The sequence below is a fragment of the Hemitrygon akajei genome, chromosome 17 (genome assembly GCF_048418815.1).
Source record: "Hemitrygon akajei chromosome 17, sHemAka1.3, whole genome shotgun sequence".
Lineage (NCBI taxonomy): Eukaryota > Metazoa > Chordata > Chondrichthyes > Myliobatiformes > Dasyatidae > Hemitrygon > Hemitrygon akajei.
In genome coordinates, this window is record NC_133140.1 from 30332829 (window position 1) to 30352740 (window position 19912).

Genomic DNA, 19912 nt, shown 5'->3' on the forward strand with positions numbered 1-19912 from the left:
CACAGGACAATTAAATTTGCTCTTATTTTGCTATTGAAGTAATTACTCATGAAGCTTAGAGTTTACTGTATTCAAGTATATTTTATGAGACTTCTAGATGTCAGTAACATCTTCTTGCCATGAAGCATGGTGATGGTCTCTCCAAAAACTCTTAAACTCTTGCTTGCTAAATTTCATTTGCTCCAAGTTAACTTGAACCCTACGGCTATTAATTTTCATCTTACTTGCACCTGTTAGCAAATCTTGCACTGCTTTTACTCTCATGCTGTTGTATATTTCATGTTTTAAAGTAAATGTATCTGAAAATATTTGTGACATAAAATTGTACTGTTTTAAACTTGTATATCTCAGGTAATTCTGAATATCTTCAAAGCCCAAGCGTTATCCCACTATCTCCTACTTCTGCTGAGAAAGAGCTTCCCTGGAAAGGTGACACAAGTAACCTGTCGGCCTGTGTCTCTGTGGAAACTACCAAGATTGTGCCAGTTGACTTGCAGAATGCCTGGGATCACAGCATATCATCGCTTGAGAGCCTAGTCTCTCCCACTATGTCTGATGTAGTGTTTCAGCCAAGGACCTTGAACTTCATGCTGGAGGCGCAGTCGGCCTCAGCCGCCCTGCCACGGCATCATGTCCATTTCCAGTTTCCTGATGTTTGTACAGCTGGTGAAAGGCGTGTTGATGAGGATACCGTTGAGTTTATTCAGCAGCAGGAGCTGCAGCCACTTATGCTCACTGAAGATGATAGCAGACCAGCTCCGTCAGCTGGGTTTGTAAGTACCAGATGGTCTGCTCCATTCAACAGGCCTTCCTGTGTCTCAGCACTGAAATCTTTGGTTACCTCGACACAATACATCACTAAACAATCTGAGAAGTCTGGTAATAAACAGACAGAACTTTAATTTCATTTCAAGCTAGAAAGATGAATGTAAAAGGACTGTGGCACTTTAGTTTCATAAACCATTGAGCATGTGCTTTGAAATACTGGAGAATCTTAAGCCATTTTGAGGCTTGAAACTCTGTGAAAATATTAGCAAACAAGTATATATTTGTATTATATGTATGTGATTAGTTTCTAATACTTTTATGGACATGGAAGCGTTTGATCTTCAGATTTGAATGCTGCAGACATTTTCTTGATGTGGTTACACAGAATGCAAATTAGTTTCCAGTTCTATGGATCCATTTCTGGGTGGGGAGGGTGAAGAGATCGCAAGACATCTGCTTCAAGCAGATGGGATTATATGAGATAACAGTCAAGGATTGAGACAAACCAGAAAGGGCTGCTGAATGATCAACAAGGGATGTCAGAGATTATCGTCTTCCTGATCAAACCTAGTTATAGGGAGACTGATCTGATCCTTTTAATTGGTTGGGATCCTTTTATATAAAGTCACAATAAAAGTGAGGAGATGGTGTAACTAAGCATGTAGTTATCCTTCCATGGGCTTGTTACTCTCCTTTTGGCAATGGGCAGTTTGGAAAGTAAATTGAGTCTACACCAGAAGAAGGTAATGTCTCCTTTGAATACAATGGAGCTCCTTAGGCAAGAATCCGCTCTTGTAAACAGAGCATAGGGTAATCCTGGAGCTCTGTTATATAATGAGAGATTGTATTTGTTACAGAGAAAGTAATCTGTTAACAGTAGGAAAGTAGCAATGAAGTGGTTTGGTGCCCAAAAATGGCAAAATGAATACATTCCAGAGAAATGTGATGCATTTTGATGGGGCAAGAGGGTGCATCATAAATGATTGAATCCATAGCAAGGTAGTCATGCATAAACACGTAACTCTTTCTTTTACTTGTACAGATGTTGCATGACTTTCAATATTTATTGCACCTGTTTTTTTTTTAAGATTTCCAGCATCGTTAGTATTTTGCTTCAGAGTATAGCCATTCCTTGATTTATAAAATGGGCATTTTAATATTTCCTATGGGTGGAGAGTTCTGTGCCAATTGTTATTACAAATCATTGGTTTGGAAGTTGAAGATGTGTACCTCAAAGAGTCAGTAGCACTTTAGGGAGAATTTGAAACATTTGTACATTGAGGAACACCTGTATTAAAGATTGTGAAAGAACAGAGTGAATGTCTAGTACTTAATGAAGGTAGATATAATGGTAAGGAAGGCATATGGGTTACCTGATTTTATTGGCTGAGTTAGTGAGTATAATATTGAGGATTTAATGCTAAAATTGCTTAAAACACTAGTTAAACCACAGCTCGAGTGGTGTATATAGTCTATTATGCATAAAGGATGTGACAGAATTTAAAAAAGTACAGAGGAAATTCACAAATAACTTGCCAAGAGTTTGACAAATTTGATTATGATGAAAGGTTGTCAAGGCTGAGGTTGTTTTCTTTGGAGCCATGTAGGCTAAGAGGAAATTTAATAGCAAAATACTGAATTATGAGTCTGGGGTGATCTTAAGGGCCACATAGTCAATAAGTAGGTTACATAGTTTTAAGTTAATATAGAAATTGAGTTGAGAATTTTTTTGTTCCACTGACCTTTATTGGTTTACATGAATATGATTAAGGAATTTGTTTATTTCTATGATTGAAATTTATTTTATGATACCCCTTTCTACACTGTTCTATTAATTCATCAGTTTTGCTTTTTAGTGTAACCTGTGTAGATTTTGAATCCATTTCCTATCATTACTGTGCCATATTATTCCTGGCTGCTCTTGGATTTGATGTTTCACCATGCAAATAAGTATTCTTCTGCATTTCTGACTGAGATGAGGAGGATGAATTAATGAGGGATCATCAAATGAGGAGCAATACCCACTAACGTGACCATCATTGACCCACTTACCCCAGTAATAACCATTCATATTACATATATCGCCACACATCAGCAAGCCCTTGTATCGTCTCTGCTTCTGCAAAATTGTGTTTTTGGCTCTGTTATTGGCACAGACCTAAAGTAATTGGTAGCAGGATTAATGAGGGAAGAAATGTTTCACCTAGAGCATCAAAGAAATCTGTAACTCTCTGAAAGGGTAGCGGAATATATAAACATTGTTATCTAAATGGTGAGAGACTGGAGTGCTGTGGGATGGTGAGGGATTTGGGTGTGCAAGTCTGTGGTTCACAAAAGGCCAGTCCGTAGATAGAGCTAATAATTAGGAATGCTCATTTACAGTATTTGTAGGAATATTGAATACAAAAGTAGAAAGGCTGTACTTCAGTTATGTAGGGCATTGGTGAAGTGCTATATTGATCTATAAATATAGATATCTATAGTGTTCTATATTGATCTTATTTAAGCAAGGAAGCAAATGCAAAAGTAGCAATTCTGATAAATAATGTTTTCACAGGCTTATATTTTATTAACAGAGGTAAATGATGTTCTTTTCTTCATGGAGTTCAGGTTCAAGATTTTAATCTCAACTTCCTTTCCAAGTGTGCCAGCTGATCTCAGTCATGCCTCCTATCTTGCTGCTCACTGCAGCACCAGAGAGCTTGCTCAGGTACTGTGTTCCTATAAAAGCCAGCTCATCAGTTTCAGCTGAGGAACAGCTGGAATATTGGGCAGTGTGAGACTTGACACCACTGCTTTTTCTTCCTTAAGTGCAACAACTGGAGAAGTATTCACGTGTCCATTGCGGCTCACTTTAATAAACTGGATCCTCTTAACTGGACTGCTTTCCACTCACACAGTTTTCAAGTCATGGTGGATCATCAGAAGATTATCATTCTGGTCAGTGCAACATAAGCAGAGAATATATGCAATGTCTTCATCCAAGGAGAGAGCAAACTGCCTTTTACTTTCAGCAGCTAACACTGTCCTCAGAAGGAAAAGGGTAATTTGCTATTTCCCTTGTTTAAAATGCCTGTTCAGAGCTGCAGCTGCTTACCATGCTGGAACCAGCATCACTGAGAAAAATGCAAACAGTCATTTGAAAATGCAATTGCTGTGCCGGAATTGGTCTGGGGGGCACCCTCTGTTATATTTGAAAAGGTTTTGGGGACCTTGTTATCATGTGTTGCAGACTGTGCTACCTTGCTACCCAGAGAGAGCTGCTGACACTACAGGAAGAGCAGCAAGGGCACGAGGCATAGGCTGAAGAACAGAGGAGCCATGATACTGGGCACCACAGTAGTGCAGCGGTTACTGCAATGTGACTGCAGCTTGGGGTGTTCTGAAGTTCAGAGTTCAATTCCCGTGCTGTTCTGTAAGGAGTCTCTGTATGTCCTCCCGTGGAAAACCTGGGTTTTCTCCAATTTCCTCCCTCAGTCCAAAGGATTACCGGTTAGGTTAATTGGTCATTGTAAATTGTCCTGTGATTATGTTAGGGTTAATTGGGTTTCTTGGGGGTTTCCCGGGGCAGTGTGGCTCAAAGGAAAATGCTATCAATTTCATAGGTAATACAGTAAAGCAGGCGTTCAACACTGTATCACTAAATAAATAAATAACAGCAGGAAAATGTGCAGGAGGATGAGAATGGCAAATGGGGAGACCATCAGTCTCAACTCGCAGCAGAGAGAGTATTGACTGCCTGGACAATAAGGGACTCTTTGAAAGAGTGTTTAAAAATTGAGCGTGCACCCTCTGAATACTAGAATCATTAATACAATGCATCTCCGCATGGTTCAGCATTCCATGATTTTTGTATCTCTCATGATGGCAGCCTCATTTTACCAGACTTCCTATGCAATGGGATATCTGGTATAGTGGCCATCTCCCCCCTCCTCCTCCTGTCCATTTGTTCTATCCTGTAATTATGGAGACCCTGGCAGGTGACTACACGCACCACACTCAGTGCCTCCCTCCTGGCATTTATTTCACTCACCACAACCTTCTACTATTGAAAAGCTGGGAGCTCTCTTCATCTCCCATCAATGCCAAACACATTGTGTGTTGCTGCCCTTTGGTTACCGCAGGGAATGTGCACAGCAAATTACTTCCAACCGTGTTAAATTGGTTGGGGCTTTGTATTAGGAACCACAAGCTCCTTTGTTAGTGCAGGACTCTGTGTGCAAATGTTACCTTTATCCAGCACAAGTTCATGGCATCAGGAAAGAGTGTAATCTAACTTCTAGGCTCTCACCAGAAGAACAATGTGTTTTCCTTTCTTAACTCCTGGATTCCAGTTAAGACCCCACAAATAACAGGAAGTATTGCAACTGCCCCGGCAATGGTTGAACTTGCACTGATGCTGCCTCTGAGGTTTAGACACAATAAAACAATGGTTTTTTAAAAAATCTATTGGTATTTATTGTCTTTATACATTATTTAATTAGCTTTATTAACAAATTTTCAAGTTATTTGCCTGGCTTGGCTGATAGTAATTTATTTATTCAATTTCATAGATAATGTAGTAAAAGCAGGGGTTCCCAACCTGGGGACCATGACCCTTTGCTTAATGGTATTGGTCTATGGCTTAAAAAAAGTTGGGAACCCACGCCACAAAGCTTGCTGATATGTTACTGATAATGTGAAATGTACTACCTTTTGAACTTGTACTGTCTAGAGAAACAAAATACTATAATTTAATGTAAATTAAACATTGATATTAGTTATTTTGGAACTTTCTTTGTTACATAAGGAACCAGGAACATGGTTGATACCTTGACCCATCTTGATATGATTCTGACTAGTCCAGTCTTCATAGGTCGGCCAATTCATCCTAGGAATGAACCTTGTGGATCTTCTGTACTGCCTCCAATCAAGTACTTAGTTTCTCAAACATGGAGACAAGATTGTGCTCTGTATTCCAGGTGTGTTCTCATCATCATCAAAACTTCTGTACTCTTATATTCCATACTTCTTGTATAAAGACCAACATTCTATTATCATTCTAAACTACCTACTTACTATCTTGTGGTGTTCTGTGTACTGTGACCACTTGATCCCACTGTATAACCAAAATTTTGTAGTCTCACATCGATATATTGGGAATTGGGAGCATGTGACTAGGGGTCTGGAGTGCAACTGAGATGTGTGGCCAGAGTCAGGGACATGGACTGTGGTCATGGCTAGGATTGGGATCCAAAACACCAGGAATCAGAAAAAGGTGTAGCTTGCAGCTAGAGCCAGGATCTGGAATGCTTGTATGTTTCCTGTTCCGTTACTCACTGAGTACACTGGAAAAGTTATAATGCTATATACCATGTGAAAATATACATGGAACAAAATTGTATTTGGATATTGTTCTTCTTGGACCTTTAGCTCCCGTACATTGTTGCCCTTACATTAGAAAATGGAAGTGGGGTAGTCTCCCTGGGCTACAGGTACAATTGAAGTACAGATGCATAGACCCCTCTCCTGATGATCCTTTTGGTGAATGTATAGCCTTTGGAAAATTTGAAGGCCTCAGAGCAAGATTGCTGTATCAGAGGGACATCAGGGACTGCTGTGTACTTCGCTTCAAAGAAACATGGTTAACCTCTTCAATTTCGGATGCAGCACTGCAGCCTGATGGCTTCTCCATTCTCCACAATGAGTTTTTGAAAGGTGGAGGAGGGATAGTATTCACTCATGTGATGGTTCTATCTCAGTCTTGCTCACCTGATCTGGAACATCTTGCGGTCAAGTGCTATCAATTTTATTTGCCGAGGAAGTTTTCTCGGCAAATAAATTGATATTCAGGGATTCATCTTTGGATCTGAATGAATATGTCACAGTGTTAACCTACTTCATCAAGACCTGTGTGGATGAGAGTATGCCTTTGAGAACATATCAAATATACCTAAATCACAAGCTGTGGACGAACCAGTAGATTCATAGTCTGCTGAGGGCTAGATCTGTGGCATTCAAAACCAGTGATCAGAACTTTACAAGAAGTCCAATTATGACTTACAGAAGTTTATCTTGAGTGTGAGAAAACAATTCCAATTGATAGAGACAGAAACAGATGCATGTCAGCTCTAGCAGGGTTTGCAGGCCATAACTTCCTACTAAGTGAAACCTAACGTCATGATTGGCTGTGCTGCTTCATTCCCAGATGAGCTCAATGTTTTCTATACATTTCTGAGAGGGAAAATAATCTGGTGACCCTGTAATCTCTGTCTCCGAGACTGATATCAGAACACCTTTCATGATCCTGGCAAGGCATCAGGCCCTGATGGTGTACCTGGAAAATCTGTGTCAACCAAGTGTCGCTCATTGCAGCAGCTTGAGGTCCCACCTGCTTCACAAAAGCAGTAATCATACCAAAAGAGCAGGGTGACCTGTCACAATGATTATCACCGACATGCACTCACATCTCCTGTGATGAAGTGCTTGAGAAGTTGGTTCATGGCTGGAGTGACTCCTGCCTAAGCAAGGACCTGGACCCACTGCAATTTGTCTATCACCACAATAGATCTACAGTTGATGCAATCACACTGGCTCTCCACTCTGCCTTGGATCACCTAGACAAGAGCAATGCCTACGTCAGGCTGTTGTTTATTGATTACAGCTCTGGGGTCAATACCATCATATCCTCAGTACTAATCAACAAGCTCCACAACTTGGGCCTCTGTACCTCCTTCTGCAACTGGATTGTTGCCTTTCTCATTGGGAGACCACATTCAGTGTGGATTGCAAATAACATCTCCTCGTTAAAAGTCAACATTGGCACACCTCTGGGACATATGCTTAGCCTTCTCCTCCACTCTCTCTACACTCTTGACTGTGTGCCCAAGCATAGCCTAAGTGGCATCCATAAATTTGCCAGTGATACAGCTATTGTTGGAAAAATTTCAGATGGTGACGAGGGAATGTAAAGAATTGAGATAGATCAGCTGGTTGAGTGGCATCGCAACGACAACCTTGCACTCAACATCAGAAACACCAAGGAATTGATTGTGGACTTCAGGAAGGGAAAATCAAGGGAACACTCTCTAGTCCTTAGAGCATCAGCAATGGAAAGGATGAGCAGTTTAAAGCTCTAGGGTGTCACCATCTCCGAAGATCTATCCTGGGTCCATCATATTGATGCAATTACAAAGAAGATATTTTGTTAGGAGGTTGAAGAGATGGGTATATCACCAAAGACTCACAAGTTTCTACATGTGTACAATGGGGAGCATCTGTACGAAGGGCCACTGCACAGGATTCGGAAAAAGCTGCAGAAAGTTAGATAGATAGATAGATACTTTATTCATCCCCATGGGGAAATTCAACTTTTTTCCAATGTCCCATACACTTGTTGTAGCAAAACTAATTACATACAATACTTAACTCAGTAAAAAATATGATATGCATCTAAATCACTATCTCAAAAAGCATTAATAATAGCTTTTAAAAAGTTCTTAAGTCCTGGCGGTAGAATTGTAAAGCCTAATGGCATTGGGGAGTATTGACCTCTTCATCCTGTCTGAGGAGCATTGCATCGATAGTAACCTGTCGCTGAAACTGCTTCTCTGTCTCTGGATGGTGCTATGTAGAGGATGTTCAGAGTTATCCATAATTGACCGTAGCCTACTCAGCGCCCTTCGCTCAGCTACCGATGTTAAACTCTCCAGTACTTTGCCCACAACAGAGCCTGCCTTCCTTACCAGCTTATTAAGAAGTGAGGCGTCCCTCTTCTTAATGCTTCCTCCCCAACACGCCACCACAAAGAAGAGGGCGCTCTCCACAACTGACCTATAGAACATCTTCACCATCTCACTACAGACATTGAATGACGCCAACCTTCTAAGGAAGTACAGTCAGCTTCCTGAGTTGCACTCAGCCAGCTCCATCATGGGCACTAGCCTCCCAGCATCGAGGAAATTTTCAAAAGGTGATGCCTCAAAAATGTGGCATCTGTCATTAAGGACCCCCATCACCCAGGACATGCCCTCTTCTCATTGCTACCATCAAGGAGGAGGTTCAGGAGCCTGAAGACACTCACTCTCGTTCAACATTTCAGGAACAGATTCCTCCCACTGCCATTGGATTTCTGAATGTTCTATGAACCCACTTACACTACATTACTATTTTTCTTCTTTTTCTGTTCTCCTTTTGCACTAATTATTTAATTTTAGATCTACTGTATTAATATTATTATTTACAGTTTTTATTACGCTTTGTAATGTTCTGCTGCAACTAAAACAACATATTTCACAACATATCCCAGTAATAAACTGAATCTAACTCATCAGCAAATTGACTGCAATATATCCAGTCCCTTCATCTTGGTTATCAATATAGTTATTGGATAACTCTATGGTATTTCAGTTACTGAACTAGAAAAATGTAACAATGATCCATTTATCCTGATTCTCTGCTTTCTATCAGTTAACCACTCCTCTATCCTTGTGAAATCTGCATTCTAATCTAGTGTGGAAACTTTTTAAGGAGGCCTTATTAAATGCTTTCTTGGAAGTATAATTTCTAGCGGGAACTCTTTATGGATTCTTATGTTGGAGTACAAATGAGACCGAAATAATACCCTCTTGTGAACTGATCTATATTCATGAGTTGGGAAGGATTCATCTGGTATGTAAACAAGCCTCCAAAGAGATCTTAATCATTACCCAAAGCCTATTGCTGCTATGTTACAGAAGTTAGTAGTGTATACACTATCACATCAAAATACAGAAAACTAAGAGGATCTCAAATGGTCTGGTCCTACGATGTTTATTTCAGGCTTTTATTTGGTTTGAGTCATCATTGCGTTAGTGGTGCTGGCTTAAAGAGGAGACGCTGTCTTACAATGCTAAGGTCTACTAGCATCTTTCTGAAGGTTGTGTCAGTTTCAGTGGCAGTAACAGCAAAAGCAGATAAATTGGGTTGGTCCCTACAGGTAGAATGAAAGGTCCTGTCTTGTTTGTCTGAAGCTCTGACAAGGTTTGGCTAAAGCAGTGTGCTAAGGATTCCTTCCACAGGCTACCCTCAGTCCTCCTCTGTCCAGAAACTCTGCAACTGCTTCCGTGAATCTTAGTTTGAGCTTATCTTTTAGGCAAAGTGGGGGGCGATGATGTGTTTTGGAAAGTTAATTTGATAGAACTGAGATGGAAAGTAACTTAATAATATGAAATGATAGAATAAGAAGCAACAATTCTAGATACAAGTATTAAACCCATTCTAGAATTCAATAGGCTCATTGTTAACATCTACCTCTGTTGCAGAACGCAACATTGCCAATTACTACAGGTTGTTATTGGGGGAGCAAGTGCATGAAGACACCATATTACAAAGATCTTTCTGAATTCCAGATACTATTCTCCAATTTTTATTCCAAAGCAATGTACTGTAACTGTAGATCTTTTTATAGAATTTATTTCTTCCAGCTATAAAAACCTATATCAGATGTTTCTCATTGGATTCTATTCAGGCTAATATTTGCTTACCTAATTGAACTGTATCTGAAGGGCATTGCAAACAAATGTGGATGTGAACTGTTTTAATGGAAAACTAAATGTTAGCAACGCATGATATCGTCTTGTTATAATTACTAAATAAATATGATTAATATTGTAAAAGCACTTATTTGCAATAATGAATTTAAATAATACTTTGCTTCGTACAGATATCAATATCTGAACATTATTAAACCTTTCCAGGAATGGCAGATTGTCTCAGTTGATTTAATCTTAAATGTAATGTGTATTATAGTTCTAATTCCTACAAATAGAAACACACCCAAAAAAATGATGAGGCATAATGCATTAACAGAATAAAAATGTATGTATATGTATTCAAATCAGCACACGTTATGAAACTTGCCCTGGTCACATTGATAATGCTTTATTCAGAAGGAAAATTTATTTGTATGTAACTCTTAATTTGTGTGAGATTTGTCAAAAGTTAAACCAGCCCAAGATATACCTCGACTTTAGTAAGGCAGTTGACAAGATCCTGCATGGAAGAGTTGCCAAGAAGGTTCAGTCATTTGGCATTCAGGATCAGGTAGTAAACTGGATTAGACATTGGCTTTGTGAGAGAAGCCAGAGAGTGGTAGTACAGGGTTGCCTCTCTGATTGGAGGCCTGTGACTAGTGAAATGCCACAGGGATCGGTGCTGGGTCCCTTGTTGTTTGTCATCTATGTCAATGATCTGGATGATAATGTGGCTAACTGGATCAGCAAATTCGTGGATGACACCAAGATTGGGGGTATAGTGGGAAGTGAGGAGGTCTATCATGGCTTACAAAGGGATCTGTGTCAGCTGGAAAAACTGGCTAAAAAATGACAGGTTGAATTTAATGCAGACAAGTGCAAGGTTTGGCACTTCAGTAGGACCAACCAGGGTAGGTCTTACACCATGAATGGTAGGGCACTGAGGAGTGTGGTAGAACAAAGGGATTTTGAAATATGAGTACATAATTCATTGAAAGTGGTGTCACAGTTAGATAGGGTTGTAAAGAAAGCTTTTGGCACATTGGCCTTCATAAATTCATGTACTGAGTACAGAAGATGGTATGTTAGGTTGAAGTTGTATCAGATATTGCTGATGTCGAATCTGGTTTGCAGTTTTGGGCACCTGCTTGCAGGATAGATGTAAACAAGGTTGAAAGGGTGCAGAGAAAATTTACAATTATGTTGTCGGGACCGTAGTTTTAAGGAGTTTTAAGGAAGGGTTGAATAGCTTAGGACTGTAGTGTTCAGAACATAAAAGATTGAGAGGAGAGGGGTAGAGATAGGGTCAATGCAAGCAGGCTTTTTCCATGGAGGTTAGCTGGGACTATAACAAGTGATCATGGGTTAAGGGTGAAAGGTGAGAAGTTTAAAGGAAACATGAGGGGAAACTTCTTCATTCAGAGGGTTGTGGTAGTGTGAAATGAGCTGTCAGACCAAGTGCTGCATTGAGCTCTATTTCCATGCTTAAGAGAAGTTTGGATAGGTACATGGATAGTAGGGATATGGGTGGCTATGGTCCTGGTGTAAATTGATGGGAGTAGACAGATTAAATGGTTTGGCATAGACCTGATGGGCCAAAGGGCCTGTTTCTGTGCTGTATTTCTCTATGACTTCTATCTATGCTGACTGGATGAATATTTGTGACTGTTTTAGCTATGAAGCAGTTTGCAGGGAGTAAATCTCATTTAACCTAACTACTGCAATAGTTAATCCAAATCTCAAAAGAAGCTTCAGTGTACCAGCCTACCTTGTGCATTCCTCTTTGGCAACTTCACACCATTTTGTGAACAATTTTACAGAATAATTTTGATGCATCTCCACTCCAAGTCCTCTTTGCTTGTTGATAGACTGCAGTCCTCCAGTGCTCAGTGTCTCCCTATGATATTCTTCCTACATGCCTGATCTACTTGCCCACGCCCCTACAGTATTAGATTGAGGTTGTAACTGGTGGAAATCAAGTAACCTTTACATTATCATCACAGTGGAATTCTTGACTTCAGAAAAGTGGCAAAAATGAGTTTAAGTATACACATCCCTACAATGTCCATGGCACAAAATTCTAGAGCTCTCTCCCACATAGATTGTTTTTCTCATCCCTCATAGAACCATAGAACATTACAGCACAGAAACAGGCCTTTTGGCCCTTGGCTGTGCCAAACCATTTTTCTGCCTAGTCCCACTGACCTGCACCTGGCCCATATCCCTCCATTCACCTCTCATCCATGTACCTGTCTAAGTTTTTCTTAAATGTTAAAAGTGAGCCTGCATTTACCACTTCATCTGGTAACTCATTCCACACTCTCACCACTCTCTGTGTGAAGCCCCCCCCCCCCAATGTTCCCTTTAAACTTTTCCCCCTTCACCCTTAACCTATTTCCTCCGGTTTTTTTCTCCCCTAGCCTCGATGGAAAAAGCCTGCTTGCATTCACTCTATACCCATCATAATTTTATATACCTTTATCAAGTCTCCCCTCATTCTTCTACGCTCCAGGGAATAAAGTCTTAACCTATTCAACCTTTCTCTGTAACTCAGCTTCTCAAGTCCCAGCAACATCCTTGTAAACCTTCTCTGCACTCTTTCAACCTTATTAATATCCTTCCTGTAATTCGGTGATCAAAACTGTGCACAATACTCCAAATTTGGCCTCACCAATGCGTAATTCCAACTCTTATACTTAATACTTTGATTTATAAAGGCCGATGTACCAAAAAGCTCTCTTTACTACCCTATCTACCTGTGACGCCACTTTTAGGGAATTTTGTATCTGTATTCCTAGATCCTTCTGTTCTACTGCACTCCTCAGTGCCCTACATTTACCTTGTATGTTCTACCTCAGTTTGTCCTTCCAAAGTGCAATACCTCACACTTGTCCGTATTAAACTCCATCTGCCATTTTTCAGCCCATTTTTCCAGCTGGTCCAGATCCCTCTGTAAGCTTTGAAAACCTTCCTCACTGTCCACTACACCTCCAATCTTTGTACCATCAGCAAATTTGCTGATCCAATTTACCACATTATCATCCAGATTATTGATATAGATGACAAATAACAATGGACCCAGCACTGATCCCTGTGGCACACCACTAGTCACAGGCCTCCACTCAGAGAAGCAATCCTCCACTACCACTCTCTGACTTCTCCCATTGAGCCAATGTCTAATCCAATTTACCACCTCACCATGTATACCTAGCGACTGAACCTTCCTAACTAACCTCCAGTGCGGGACCTTGTCAGAGGCCTTACTGAAGTCCATGTAGACAACATCCACTGCCTTCCCTTCATCTACTTTCCTGGTAACCTCCTCGAAAAACTCTAATAGATTTGCTAAACATGACCTACCACGCACAAAGCCGTGTTGACTCTCCCTAGTAAGTCCCTGTCCATCTAAATACTTGTAGATTGTATCTCTTAGTACTACTTCCAATAATTTACCTGCTACAGACGTCAAACTTACGGGCCTATAATTTCCCAGATTACTTTTTGAGCCTTTTTTAAACAACGGAACAACATGAGCTATCCTCCAATCTTCTGGCAGCTCACCCATAGATACCAACATTTTAAATATATCTGCCAGGGCCCCTGCAATTTCAACACTAGTCTCCTTCAAGGTCCGAGGGAATACCCTGTCAGGTCCTGCAGATATATCTACTCATATTTATTATTGTGTGTTGTTGCAATCTGTTTATAGAGTTGATGACTAGTGTTTGCTGTGCTAAATTGGCTGAGGTTTCACTGAGAACTGGATCAATCCTTTTAAAACCTGTGGTGGGCATCCTAGTATTATTTTAAAAGTCTTTTAGACAATTACACATCGTCGTGTGAATATTGAATAAGCAGTTTGCCATACACAGCATTTGATTAGTGCACTAAAATGCGAGACATCTGATGTTTAAGCAAAGATTCTTCCCTTTGTGAAACAAAATGGGGCTCCCATTCCAAGGTGAGTGTACACTTAAACCCAGGATTTAGAGACAAAATTCTTTGTTGTATGTCTGTTCTGTCATTATATTTTCCTTTTTTTAAATCAAATTTTCCTGAAATATCAGGTCAAATAGATAGAGTATTGTATATAAATGGAAAAATGTATGATTGTTCAAGCTCACTGCCACATACTGCAAAATGGGGCTAAAAGGTTTTCCATAATAGTGTGGAAGTAGGTGGGACTTTTATTCGCCCTAGGACATAGTTGTCTTGTGTCTAAACTATACAGTCATTAAAGGTAAAAGAATATTGCACTATATCAACAATAGTTCATTGGTTAGGGGAACATACAAACTGTACTGCAAGCATGCTATGGTAAAATCATCCTAGTATCATTTGAGCAGTAATCCAGAAATTTTGACTGATCATCTATAGACATGCACTTCATCATGGTAAATAGAGAATGCCAAGTATAATTAAATAATTAATTTGGTATTAATGGTGACAGTGAAACTACCAGATTGCTGCAAAAACACAACTAGTACCCTAATATCCTTCAGGAAATGCAATCTGCTTGCCTTGGTGGACATCCTTATAATGTCACCTCAAATTCTCAACTGGTTGGCCTTAATTCTTTCACATAACACATAAAGCTGGTACTGTGCTATTGAACATTGGAACAATGCACACATTGTGGGTTTTCTTGTTTGTTGTGAAATTCAACTACTGACTTTATGGTGGATTCTTTAATTGCCTTCCTACCTTTTCTAACTGAGTAAGTTTTGCACCATAGAAGTCAACAGTAGTGCAACATGCAAAATTAATCAATTAAATTTTCAAACTCACTAGTCCTGCAAACAAAAGTTCTTTATTTGTTTGAAGAATTACAGGTTTTTGCTGATCACATTTCTCCTGAAAACAAAGTTACATGATGGGTCAACAGGCAAACTTTTATTTTGTCCTCACTGGAGACTGTAACCTGTGACAACTTCAATACAGTTTCAAGTTTGTTTTTTATTAACTTGCCTGTGGGAACTGGGGTCCATGATCACACTCAGCTTTCTAACCTCAGGATCAGTCCAATCTGCTGCTGCTGATTTCTGCCACTTCTCAGTTTGTCGCTCACTGCTGTATTATGGAGGTACCCAACCCTCATATTTACATATGACAGACTTCATCAACTTACCCTTCAGTCCACAACTGCTCCAAAATGTATGCTTTCAAAGACTGCACTCATGTCCTGGAGACGTAGGTTGTCTCCACCCATAGGGAACTGCTGCCAGGAGAACATAATTACAGCCCTGGTGGACCTCCAAGATTTTTCTAAAACAAAGAATATGCTTGTGGCCATTATTTTTCAAAAGCCTGTTCCAGTACTCTGAATGTTTAGGACCACTCCCAACCTTTCTTTCATCAATGCAGCATTCAGGGGCAGTTCTCATCAGTGGCCAGGTTGTTTTGTGAAATGTCCCTTTGTGAGATAGAAACATAGAAAACCTACAGCACAATACAGGCCCTTCGGCCCACAAAGCTGTGTTGAACATGTCCTTACCTTAAAAATTACCTAGGGTTACCCATAGCCCTCTATTTTCCTAAGCTCCATGTACCTATCCAGGAGTCTCTTAAAAGACCCTATCATATCCACCTCCACCACCGTCGCCGGCAGCCCATTCCACATACCACTCTCTGCATTAAAAAAACTTGCCCCTAACAAAAAAAAATTTAGATTAGTGAAGTGCAAATACTTCAGAAGCTTAAAATACTTTATAAGATGGACAGCAATAATATATCAAGTAAGGCTGCCACTTCACTGTTCAAACCTGCTGTTGTCAGTAAAAAATTTGCCCATTCTCCCTGTGACCACAAGGGTTTTATCCAGAGCTCCAATTTCTACTCACATCCAGGTTGATGGGCTAATTTGTTAATGTAACTTGTGCCTGGTGTACACGGATGAAGAAGAAATCAAGATGGAGCTGATGGGTACGTGAATGAGGTTGGATTGCAAGGAAATAAATGGGATTGTTGCGGTTGCTATAGAGCTGGAAAACTCAGAGGGATGAACAGTCTTCTACATCAGAAGAACATATGAAATATGAGAAATAATACTTTGCACTCTGCCTGATATAGAACATAACAAACCCTGTGGTTCTGGTGAAATCAGAATTCTATTATTTTCAGTCCTTCATTTGCTGGCAATCTTTCTACATCAATCATCAGATCGTGTGTTGTGAAGCTAATAAATTATTACACAGAACCATACAAATGGTTGCTTGGGAATAAAGCATTGTGACCCATAACTCAGTGATGTGAAATGCAGTGAAACATTTGCACTATGCCTTAAAATGAATAGTTTCCTGTCACATGATGCATGCCTTTGGATCCTGGAGAATAAGTTGTGACTGGTCCTTCCTCTTAGGAGTAACATCTCTGCCACCACCAAATTAACACAACACTGCAAAGTAGTAAGTAACATGATTAAATTCTACCTTAGAAAATAGTACCTGAGTTAAGCACTATAATTAAAATTGATTCAGACACTTGATTTTTATATAGGATCTGAAGAAATACATCTAATTATATCTTGTGAGTTGCTCTCAAGTACTTTGAGCTTCATTTTAATACATATAAAGTAACAAATTTCTGCCTGATTTCATGATTAATTCAAAGAATTACCCCAACCTCTTTCAATTGTTACGTACAATTAGAATTTATATTCTGCATTTTTAATTTCTGTAATCTTTTTACTTTAGTCATTTGATACATCATATTAATATATAGACAAGGCAGTTAAATATCACTGCAACCCATCTTCTACTATACTGCATTTGTCATTTATCATACCTTCTCCAGGCACTTATCCAACTCTCTTGAACTTGTCATTTATGACAAGTCATCTATTTGTATTAGTAATTACACAGATTTTCCAGTTTTAGCAATAATGCAGCAGAACATTGAAGTAGAAAATATACCACTCAGTAAAGTTACACTCCTAATCCTGTGAATCTCCTCCAATGGGTCCATTCAATCATTTGTGACAAGCCTCTGTCTTGGATTGTGTGATATGTGAAACCTAATGAATGACACATGTAGTAAAGGCAGGATAAAATGCGTGTGTCCTAAGAAGTTTGTAGTGAATGCTTAACAAGTTACCAGCATGGATAACTTCATTCACCTCGACACTGAAGTGATTCCACAACCTATGGCCTCACTTTAAAGGACTCTACAAGTCACGTTCTCAGTATTATTTATTAATAGTATCTTTACTTGTATTTGCACAGTTTGTCTTTTGGACATGGCTGTTTGTTAGTCTTTACAGTTTTTCAACTCTATTGCATTTCTACTGTGAATGCCTGCAAGAAAATAAATCTCAGGCGAGTATATAGTGATGTATATGCACTTTCATAATAAATTTGAACTTTGAGGGCTTTATCTTTTAGCAGTGCAGCAAAGAAAATGCTGCCCTAAAGAATAAATCATCACAATTTTTTGAAGAGGACAATCTGCACTCTGAATATAGTACATCTGGAGGTAATTTTACCTCAACCTGTAGAACAACTGAAAGCAAATGCAGGAAAAAAAGTTTGAGAAAGACTTCCTAAGTAAATCCAGTCACAAGGTATCTAGTAGATGACAAGTAATATAGGGCATTTGTAGCCATCTTACGTCCGGATGCAATCTGACGCTGCAGGTTAAAAACGTATTAATTATCTGCGAGCATCAGAATCTTTCCTAGAGTGTACCAATATATGTTATTTCTGCTACTTAAAACAGAGCCATTCTCTGTGACAGTGACCTAAAAGATAAAAATACTGCATAACTAGTCTAATTGATACACCTTTTTGTCATATAAAGCAGGGAGAGTTGTTAACATTTCAACTATCAGTATTATATCCCTAAAAAATCAACACTACATACAAGAATGGCAGGCAAGTAGGTAAGAGTCTGAGGAAATCCCTGCATTTTTAGAACCTTAACATTAAATAAGCGGATAGGCTATGCTTGTCATTGGCAATGCGATAAAACATGCTGGGAGTTTGCATCACTATTAGCTTTGAAAGTTTTATTAATCTTTGACTTATTCAGTGGTTTCAAGGAACACCCTTTGTCTTTATAAAGCACTGAGTATGTTTTGTGTTGTAGAGCAGAGTAGGCCACCAGCCAAAATAAAAAGTTGAATCAAATGACATCTTACCAGTATTTGATCTCTGTACTTACAAACTTACAGTGACTCTCAAATGACTTTTTTTTTGTGGTGGGAAAAAAAAGTGCCCTAATTTTTATAGTGGCTTTCATGTTCTTGGGATATTCTCACAGCTGATGAATTGCTTGGAGATGCTTTGTTGATAGCTAAATTGTGTGCAGGGAGTTCCCTGCAAATACAATGAAATAAAATGTGTTTCTCTGGTTTGTTGGGGTAACATATATCCAAGTCACTGGAGAATTCTCCCACTTCTTTTTAACCATCCCCTTGGGTTTGAGGATGATTTGGTTCCACACTAGTTCTGTGTTGGTAGATAAGGTCATTGTGGAAAATAGTAATGGAGTAGGAGCTGCTCGACAAGATGGGTTGATGGTATGGGAGATGGCAAGTCCTCTCGATTGTTGCCATGTTTTCTCAAGGTGACTTGGAGAACATCCTTGAATAATTTTCCCCATCCTAAAAGCTCTTGCCTTGAGCAGAATTCAGAGTAGACTGACTGTTTTTGAAGTCACTTGCCCTTCTAGTGGGTTTACAGAATTTTGCGCAGATAATACAAGTGACACTCCTCTAGTAAGGTCTAGTACTCTGGGGTGCCTTGTATAGCTGGTATGTCACCAATACGGGGATTATTCACAAATCTCTGAATACTGTTCTTCAATGGCCAAAGCCACATCCCCATGAGAAGGTAAACATAACCTTGGTTTAACATTATAGCTGAAAGATGAGACATTAACAATTCATTGCCCCATTTTATACACTAAACTGACAGCTTAAATTATGTGTACAGTAGGACTTGGATTTATAATCTTGACTCAATAGTGATATCATTATCATTGAATTAAGATTTATTTATCTAGTGTTTATATGTGATCAAAATAAATAATATCCTTCATGGTAACGATTTGTATTTTATGGAGGCTTTAAGTTCCCCTCCAGAATGGTGCCAAAGTTTGGAGTTTAGAGTAGCTGCAGGCTGTGTTATTGCAGAGACCCTATTGCCATTAGTTAACATAGAGACAGGGCTCACAGCTGATGTAGCAGATCAAAGCTGTACAAAAAGCACTAGGATAATTATTTGAGACTCAGATAGGAGGAAGCTTGGGTTAAGTCCAAGATAAAGTGTAAAATATTGTATAGTTTGCATAGACAAACTAATACATAATTTGTATATGCTTTACTAAAGTTGACAATAAATTTGATTAAAGTTTTTGTGAATGTGAAATTGAGTTATAGATGGAAGGAGACCAAATTACAGAATTAGGCAAAAATAAACAGCCTGTCTAGGAGGAGGGATTTGAGAATTTGGATCATTCAAAGGGGAGGGAAATTACTTTGAGAAAAAGTCAAAGCTCTACTAATGTTAAAATTTTAAAAAATTCCACAAATATTCCCAAGAACATATTATAAAACAGTTAATAGATTCTTGGCTGAATGCTGTTTTACCTTGAAGGCAATCTCCCTCATTTCTTTGGTATTTAGATCTTGGAGCTAGGCTGTAATAAGATCTCAC

General features: G+C 39.2%; 1 protein-coding gene across 3 annotated transcripts in view; it reads left to right on the plus strand.

Moving 5' to 3' along the window:
* Positions 1–10630, plus strand: part of slc9a5 (solute carrier family 9 member A5) — a 231314-nt gene extending 220684 nt beyond the window's left edge. For 2 of the 3 annotated variants that reach the window (XM_073069866.1, XM_073069867.1), the window contains one exon: positions 352–10630. In XM_073069866.1, coding sequence (XP_072925967.1) covers positions 352–902 — 551 coding nt within the window. In that variant the 3' untranslated portion in view covers positions 903–10630. The remainder of the gene's footprint in view (positions 1–351) is intronic. The other variant, XM_073069868.1, reaches the window with a different exon arrangement.
* The last annotated feature ends 9282 nt before the right edge of the window (positions 10631–19912 follow it).